This window comes from Passer domesticus, chromosome 34, assembly GCF_036417665.1.
Source record: "Passer domesticus isolate bPasDom1 chromosome 34, bPasDom1.hap1, whole genome shotgun sequence".
Taxonomy (NCBI): domain Eukaryota; kingdom Metazoa; phylum Chordata; class Aves; order Passeriformes; family Passeridae; genus Passer; species Passer domesticus.
Genome location: NC_087507.1, coordinates 1,587,551 through 1,595,906, shown reverse-complemented (window position 1 = coordinate 1,595,906; position 8,356 = coordinate 1,587,551). Strand labels below are relative to the sequence as shown.

At 53.3% G+C, this 8,356-nt stretch overlaps 1 protein-coding gene across 2 annotated transcripts; it reads right to left on the bottom strand.

Annotated features, from left to right (window-relative positions):
- Positions 1 to 235: 235 nt before the first annotated feature.
- OLFM2 (olfactomedin 2) lies at positions 236 to 8,126 on the bottom strand. Of its 2 annotated transcripts, none has more exons than XM_064402040.1 (6): positions 7,976 to 8,126; positions 3,807 to 3,956; positions 3,234 to 3,389; positions 2,520 to 2,739; positions 2,008 to 2,114; positions 236 to 1,451 (listed from the first exon to the last, which is right to left on the bottom strand). In XM_064402040.1, exons 1-6 carry the CDS (start codon positions 8,024 to 8,026, stop codon positions 774 to 776), a joined length of 1,362 nt encoding a protein of 453 aa, XP_064258110.1. In that variant the 5' UTR covers positions 8,027 to 8,126; the 3' UTR covers positions 236 to 773. The 2 variants fall into 2 exon arrangements, with proteins under 2 accessions (XP_064258110.1, XP_064258109.1); XM_064402039.1 differs by lacking the exon at positions 7,976 to 8,126 and adding an exon at positions 6,582 to 7,275.
- Positions 8,127 to 8,356: the final 230 nt, after the last annotated feature.

Genomic DNA, 8,356 nt, shown 5'->3' with positions numbered 1-8,356 from the left:
CCTAACTTCTTCATCTCTCTTTTCTTCTTTTCCATCCTCTTTTCCCACCCTTTTTCATCCTTTTTCCCTCTTTTTCATCCTTTTCCCCCCTTTTCTGCCTCTTCCTCTTTGGAAAAACAGGTGGGAAAACAGCAGGAAAATATCAGAAAAACCCTGGGAGCGAGAAATTAAAATAATAAATTTTTAAAATCATTAAAAACCAGACAGAAAGGAACGGGGGGGAAAAGTCATCAACTCCTACCAAAGGCCAGAGAGATTTTTTTTTATTTGCTGTCGAAATAGAGATGGAATTTGGCCCCAAAATTCCCAAAAAAATACAGAAAAACCCAAGGCAGAGCAGCTCCATGCGCCATGAATCCGACAGAATTCCGGAAGAACTGAGGAGGAGGAGGAGGAAGAGGAGGGGAAAAAAATGCAGAATTTGGAGAAAGATGTGGGGGGAAAAAAAAAACAATGAGATGGGGGAAAAAATGGGGAAATAAAGGGGGGAAAGAGGGGGGAAAAGGGGACAAAAAAGGGAGAAAAAGGAAAAAAAAGGGGAGAAGAGGGAAAAAAGAAGGAAAAAAGGGAAGAAAGAGGGGAAAAAAGATGGGAAATGCAACATAGGTACAAAATAATGGGAATAAAGCAGAATTTGAGTCTGGGACACGCCGAGAACTGGGAATTTCCACCTCATCATTGCGTCCCTCCAGAATTGCACGGACGGTAAAGGGGAAGCATGGAAGCGTAGAAATCAAAAAGCCGGGAATTCTCTCTCCCCTTGGGAATGTCCATCACAGCTCTCCGGCCGTGTTGATGACATGGAAGAGCGTGACGTTGTAGATGACCTGGTGGCCGTTATTCCAGGTGTAGAGCACCCTCTCCCGCGGGTTGTAGTCCAGCATGGAAATGTGGGAATACTGATTATGGAAGGGGATATCCGTGTACTCGTAGCTGGAAGTGTTCGTGTGATAAGCGAAATAAATCTTGGCGCCGGCCAGGTGGGAATTGGTGACGTAGAGAATCCCACAAATCATGAAGGATTCGCCCGCGCTCCGTTTGGGGTATCCCGTATCCCAGCTCCGCAGCACTTCCAAAGTGTGTGGATCCACCCGGCTCACCACGATATTCCCAGCGTTTTGGTTGGTGGTGTAGACGGCCCAAAGTCCATTCTCATCCACCATGAAGTCGATGTCGGAAAAGCCGCCCCAGGAATACGGGAAGGTGTTGTTGTACCCGGCGCCGGCGAGGCTGCGTTGAACCAGGACGCTGCGGGATCGGAAGTGGTAGCGGACGGCGACGTTGCTCTGGAATTTGTTGTAGTACAAGGAGCCGTTGAAGACCACATGGCCGGTGCCGGCCCAAGGGTGAGGCAGGAGGTGTTGGACGAAGTTTTGGCCGGAGACGAAGTCAGTGAGGCTGCGGAATTCCAGCACGCGGCGGCCTTTGTAGTAGCCGTCCATGTACCACACCTGGAGGGAAGAAATGGGGTTAAAATGGGGGGAAATGCGGTTAAAATGGGAGGAAATGGGGTTAAAATGGGGCTTCAAGGTGGGATCAAAAGCTCCTCGAGATGGGATCAAAACCTCTTCAAGGTGGGTTCCAAAACCTCATTGAAGTGGAATCCAAACCCACTAGAGATGCGATCAAATCCCCCCATCCAGGATTTTCAGGGAGCAGTGCCCAAAAAGTAGAGGGATTGTGCCCAAATCCCAAATCCACGATTTGGGGACCCCAGAAACGCTCCATGGATTCCCAGCCAGGTGCCAAATCCATGGATTTTCACCAGAAAACTGCTGGGATTTTGCCCAAATCCCAAATCCAAGATTTGAGCACCCCAGAAAGTTCTGGGGGATGTTAAGGGAGATTTTGGGAGGGATTTTAGTTTCCCTTCCAGGTGCCAAATCCATGGATTTTCAGGGATCACCGTGCCCGAAAAGTGCCGGGATTGTCTTCAAATCCCCCCAAATCCCCTCAGGTCCAGGAGATTTTTTGGGAAAATCCTGGTTTTTTGGGGGTGGCCCTCACCCGGCTATCGGTACTGGGCGTCATCGTGTCGGTCATCCAGGATCCAAAGCGCGATCCCGAGGCGCGGATGGTGATGGGATTGCTGACCCCTGTCAGCTTTCCGCACCCTGGAAAAATTGGGGGAAGAAACTGGAATTTTGGGAAAATCAGAGGTTTGGAAAAGCAGGGAAAAAATGGGAATTAGGGGGAAATCAGGGATTGGGGCCACAGCAGGGTCAGGGGAGACCTGGAGAGTCTGGGAATGGGATTGTGAAGGGGAAATGGGATTTTCGGTGTGTTTCGGGGGATTTTTGGGTGGATTTTGGACAGAATTTGGGGGGATTTTTGAGAGATTTTGGGAGTGACTTTAGAGATGTTTTGAGGGGATTTTGGGGCAGATTTTGGGAGCGTTTTTTGTGGGTTTCGGGGCAGAATTCAGAGAGGATTTTGGAGAGAATTTTTGGGCCGATTTCCACCACACTTATTTTTTGGATTTGAGGCAGAATTCGGGATTTTTAATGGGGTTTTTTTACCCAGTTTCTGCAGGCAGGCGTGCAGCCGTGCCTCCAGCAGCAGCACGCGCTGCTGCAGCTCCTCGTAGTCGTAGGCTCCCATCTCTTCCTGGATCGCCAGGAGAATCCCGGAGAGGTTCCGGACCTCATCCTTGAGGTGCACGATGAGCCGCGAGTCCGCCTTGTACTGCTCCAGCACCGGCAGCAGCGGCAGCAGCTCCCGCATCTTCTCCTTCAGATCCTGTGGGAAAAAATTGTGGGGAAAAAAATCGGCCCCAAAATCCCAGGATTCACCTTTAGATCCTGCAGGAAAGAAATCGGGAAAAATGGCCTCAAAATCACAGGGTTCGCTTTGTTGTTTCTTCAGATCCTGGGGGAAAAGTTTGGGAAGAAATCAGTCCTGAAATCCCAGGGTTCACCTTTCGATCCTGTGGGGAAAAAATTGGGAAAAATCAGTCCAAAATCCCAGGTTTTTTTGGAAGCTGTTTGTTCCTTGGGATAAATGGGGTGTTCAGGTTTGGGAATTCCAAAATAACTTGGGATTTTCAGCTCTGGAAGCCCCAGAAGGATCCTGAGGCCTGATCCCATGGGAAAAATCCTGAAATGTGGAAGGAATAAGCAAGGAAAAAACTGAAATACAGCGGGAATAAACCAGGGAAAAACACGGAATAAATCAGGGGGAAGAGGGCTGGAAAACCAGGATTTTTTTTGAGATAAAAAGTGGGAATTTCTCACCTGGAAGCTGCGGGCATTGAGGGCTTTGTGGCCCTCAGAGGCCACACGGAGCCGCGAGTCCAGGCCCTTCATCAGCGCCTCCGTGTTCCGCACGTACTGCAGGTCCCGGAAGGTGCGGAGATCCAGGACTTCCATGGACTGGGAGATGTTCTGCACCTGGAGGGGTCATTAACAGTGTTAATCGCAGTAATTAATGGGGTTAATCACGATAATTATTGGGGTTCATCCTGGTCATTAATGGGGTTAATCATGGTCATTAATGGGGTTCATCCTGGTCATTAATGGGGTTAATCACAGTGATTAATGGAGTTCATCTTGGTTATTAACGGGGTTAATCCTGGTCATTAATGGGGTTAATCACAGTCATTAATGGGAATCTCCATAAGGATCCTCATCCCTGGAATCCCACATGGATATTCACCCCAATCCCAAATCCCCCCATTCCCAACACCAATTAACCCCTTCATTACCCACACAAATTAAACCATTAACAAATTCCACAACAATTAACCCATCCCCGTCAATTAATTAAGTAGTTAACAATTCGTTCTGGATCATTTGGGAATTCCCGACCTTTTCCAGGAGCTGGCGGAGCTGGAGGCTGCGGAGATCCCGGGAGCAGGATCCCTGCACGGGAATCACGGCGGTGCAGAGACATTTCCCGTCTGGAGCCTGCGCCGAGGTGAAAACCTGCCAGCCCTCGTCCGGGCTCTGGAAAAGGGTCTGGAAAATTGGGGTCGGGATCTCAGAAGTCCCAAAAAAACCCAGGATGATCTGGAAATTCCCAGGTCCCAGAGAATTCCGATCCAAAATTCAGTTTATTCCCATTTTTGTCTCTTCCCCCCGCCCCCACTGCTCCCCTGCTTTCCCCTGGTTTTTCCCCCTCTTTTTCTCCCATTTTTCCTTATTTTTTTCCCGTTTTTTCTCCCATTCGCCGGCAGATGACGACACAACCGTGCTGACGTCACGCTGCACAGGAAAAAAAAAAAAAAGGAGGAAAATCCCTCCAGGATCCCCCCAAAAATTCGGGGGAAATAAAAGATTTTAAAAAGGGATAAACCTCGGGAATTACCCCACATCGCGCCAGCCCCACAATCGCCGTTTTTCCACCCAAAAAGGAAAAACCGGGAATAAAAAAAATTCCCAGGAAAAAACAGGGAGCAGCCGCAGGCCCTCCCCCACCCGCTGGAGCCGTCATGAATCCTTAATGAGGGAACGTTAATGAATAATTAATGAGGGAGCGTTAATGAATAATTAATGAGAGCGGCCTGGCCGGTGGCGGGGAGGAGCTAGGAGGGGTTTGGGATTTTGGGGGGAAAAGAGGGGGAAAAAGGGAGAATTTTCCAGGGATGGAGGCGGAATTCAGGATTTTGGGGGAAAAGGGGGAATTTCCCAGGGATTTGGGATTTAGGGGGGAAAAAGGGGGAGAAAGGGGGAATTTATAAGGGATGGAGGCAGGACTTGGGATCTGGGATTTTGGGATTTGGGGGGGAAAGGGGGAATTTGGAATGAGAAGGAAACTGGGGAGAGGAATTTGGGATCTTTGGGGGGAAAGGGGGAATTTCCAAGGGAAGGGACCCCAAATTCAGGGATTGTGTCCCAAACACTCAGGAATGAGGGACCCCAAAATCCAGGGATTCCCCCTCATCCAAGAAACCCCAAAATCCAGGAATAAAAAAAAAAAAAAGTGGGAGTTCTTTCCCATCCCTGATCCCATTTTTCTGGGCTGGTGTGAGAATCCAAATTTTTCCTCCCAAATCCCAATTTTTTCTCCCCAAATTCCCAATTTTTCCTCCCAAATCCCAATTTTTATCCCCCAAAGCCAAATCCCCAGGACAGAGCTGGGAAATTCCATCCCATCCCTTTGGGAAGAGGAGGAAAAAATCGGGATTTTTTTTTTTTTTTTTTTTTTTTTTTTTTTTTTTTTTTACATCAGGTTTTCCCCAGAAAACTCCAAAATTCCGGGGAAAAACATTAAAGAAAGAAAATTTAAAAAAAAAAGGAAAAAAAAAATCCCGGGATTTTTGGGATGAATTCGGCCCGTTTCTGGTTTTAATTCTAGGGGCCTCTTCCTGGTGATTAATGAGGGACAAGGGTGGTTAATGAGGCGCTAATTAACGTCCGGCGGCCGCTAATTACCCCGCGGCGTTGATTGACAGCTGGGGGGGGAGGAGGAGCTGGGAATGCGATCACAAAATTTAAAAAAAAAATCCCAAAAAAAAACCCAAAAAACCAAATAAAATAATTTTTAAAAATCCCCAAAACCCTCCAAAATTCCCCCCCCCTTTTCCAGGCCTCCCCCCCCCCCCAATTCCAATCGGGATTTTTCGGGGTGTTTATCCAAATTGATCCTAATTTTTCCTCCCCTTCCCAAAATTCCCGGCAATATCCAAAGCTCCGCTCCCAAATTTTTGCCCCCCCCCCCCCCCCGCCCCCGTTCCAAGAAAATCTCTAAAAAACAGATTTTTAACCCCAAAAACCATCCCCGTTCCAGTTTTTTGGGGGGGGAATTTTGGGAATTGTTCCTTCCCCGCAACTGCCGCAGTCCCAAAATTCCCCCAAAAATTGGATTTTCCAGGGGAAAAAAGGGACCGGGGACCCCCCCAAAAAATTGCGGGGGAGGTCCTGGGATGATCCCAAAATCTGGGGGGAGGGAGAGAATCGCAAAATTCCCGGTGGGAATTCCAGGGGGGGGTTCCAGCGGAATTTTGGGAATGGGGGGAAGAATTGGAGGAAGAATTTGGGGGGGGGGGGGGAGCGATCCCTAAAATTTGGGATTTCCGGGGTCTCCAAAACCGGGGGAAGGGGGGTTCCCCAGAAATCGGGGGATGCCCGGGAGGGTCCTCGGGGGATTTTGGGGGGGGGTCCCGGGGGTGGCAAAGGGAGGGGGGGGTCCCCAGAATTCGGGGATGAGCGGGATGATGCGGGGGGTGCCCGGGGGGGGGTCCCCAAAACCGGGGGGGGATTTTGGGGGGGGTCCCGAGGTGCACCGGGAAGCAGCGGGGTGGGTGGGAGTGGGGAGGGGGGTCCCGGAGAGATTCAGGGGGTGAAAAAGTGGGGGGGGGGTCCCCAAAATTTGGGGGTGCCTGCGAGGCGGCAAAGGGACGGGAGGTGGGGGCAGAGTGGGGGTCCCTGGAGGGATTTTGGGGGGGGGGGGGGTCCCGGTAAGCACCGGAGGGGGGGTTCCCCCCACCCCCACCTCTGCCGCATCTCCCGAGCGCAACCAAAAAGCCCCCACAAAAAAAATTTAAAAAAAAATTAAAAAAAATTAAAAAATTAAAATTAAAATTAAAAAAAGACCCCTGCCGGTTCGGGGATTGCTCCGCCGGTACCGGGGGGGTCACTCACGATTTTCTCGGATGTCCCGGCCCGGGACACGGCGGTGCCGTTGAGCCCCACGAGCGACGGGAGGGTCTGGGACATCCAGTTGGTGACCATGGCCATGGTGCTGAGCACGGCCCCGATCTTCAGCAGCGGCACCGTCATTGTCGCCACCGCCGCCGCCGCCACCGGCAGCGCCCCGTGCCCATCACCCCCCCCCGGTGGCACCGGGAACCGGCAGCGGCTCGAGGAGAGCCCCCCCCACACGGTACCGGGAATCGGGACCGGTACCGGTTCGATCGGAGCCCCCCCCCCCGCCGTAAAAACGCGGCACCGGGAACCGGGGGTGGCACCGGCAACCGGGGGTGGCACCGTCACCTCCCCCCGGGGGTGGCACCGGGAACCGGCACCGGGTCGAGCAGAACCCCACCCGCCTTAAGAGCGCGGCACCGGCAACCGGGGCTGGCACCGGGAACCGGGGCTCGCACCCTCGATCCCTCCCGGGGGTGGCGCCGGGACCCGGTACCGGCCCGATCGGAGCCGCCCCCGCGGTTTTAAAGCGGTCCCGGGGTGGCACCGGGAGCCCCCGAAGGTCCCCCCCGGGGGTGTCGCCGGTGCCGGTGCCGGTGCCGGTACCGGGCCCGCTCGGAGCCGCCCCCGCCCCGGGGGTGACGTCGCTGCCGCTGGCCCGGGGCCAGCCCCGAACGGCCCCGAAACGGGGCGGGACCGGCACCGGCACCGGGGGCGGCACCGGGGCAGCTTTGGGGCGGGTTTGGGGCGGGTTTTGGGTGGGAACCCCCCCCCAATATCCCAAATTTAGGGGACCCCAAAATGCCCCCAATCCGCGCGGTTTTGGCTTTTTTTTTTTTTTTTTTTTTTTGGGGGGGGGGGGGAATTTTTGGGGGTTTTGGAGTTTTTTTGGTGGGGGAAGTTTTGGGGTTTTGGGGGGAATTTGGGGGGTTTTGGAGGTTTTTTGGGTGTTGAGGGGGAATTTTTGGGGTTTTGGAGATTTTGGGGGGAAATTTGGGGGTTTTTTGGGGGGGGGATTTTGGGAGTTTTTGAAGAGCTCCTTTCTCCCAGCGTCCCCAGTTGTCCCCTCATGTCCCCTCAGTGTCCCCCAGTTCAAACTGGGGGGGTCTGGGAAGGTGCCCAGTGCCCCCCAGTTCAAACTGGGGTGTTCCCACTGCCCCCCAGTTTCCCCAGTTCCCCCCCTCGCTTCCCTCCCCCCCCCCCCCCGCTGTCCCCGTGTCCCTCTCCCCTCCCCCACGGCCACACCCAGTGCCATCCCCGCAATTCCCAAAATTCCCGCAATTCCCAAAATTCCCGCCGCCGTCGCCCTCCCTCCCTCTCCCCGCCAAAAAAAACCCAAATCCCAAAAAATTCCCCCCACAAAAAAAATTCCCGAAATTCCCCCCCCTTACCTGCCGGGCGCGGAGGAGGAGGAGGAGGAGGCTGGGGGGGAGGAAGCGCATCCTGACCCCCCCAAAACCCTCCAAAATCCCCCCAAAATTCCTCCAGGACCCCCCAAAATTCCTAAAAAAAATTCCCACACCCCCCCCCCCCCCGCCCCCCTCCCCACCCCGGAGCCTCCGCGCAGCCGCAGCCTCGGAGCCGCCCAAAAGAAAATCCCCAAAAAAAATCCAAAAAAATCCTCGGAAAAATCCCCAAAAATTTGGGGAGGGGTCGCCGGGGGGAGGTGGGGGAGGGGATTTGGGGGGAATTTGGGGGATTTTGGGGGGTCTTGAGGGGGGAGGAGTTTGGGGGGTGGGGCGTGGTCTCGTGGTTCCCATCCCCCCCCCTTC

Bases quoted from the DNA above. Each gene is read 5' to 3' on its own strand.
- OLFM2 (XM_064402039.1), bottom strand. From the start codon at position 6,719: ATGACGGTGCCGCTGCTGAAGATCGGGGCCGTGCTCAGCACCATGGCC. The intron at 2,115-2,519 runs GTAAAAAAACCC...CAATTTTTCCAG, and splicing joins CGCCTGCCTGCAGAAACTGG to GGTGCGGAAAGCTGACAGGG. The intron at 1,452-2,007 runs GTGAGGGCCACC...TCTTCCCTCCAG, and splicing joins CGCCCAGTACCGATAGCCGG to GTGTGGTACATGGACGGCTA.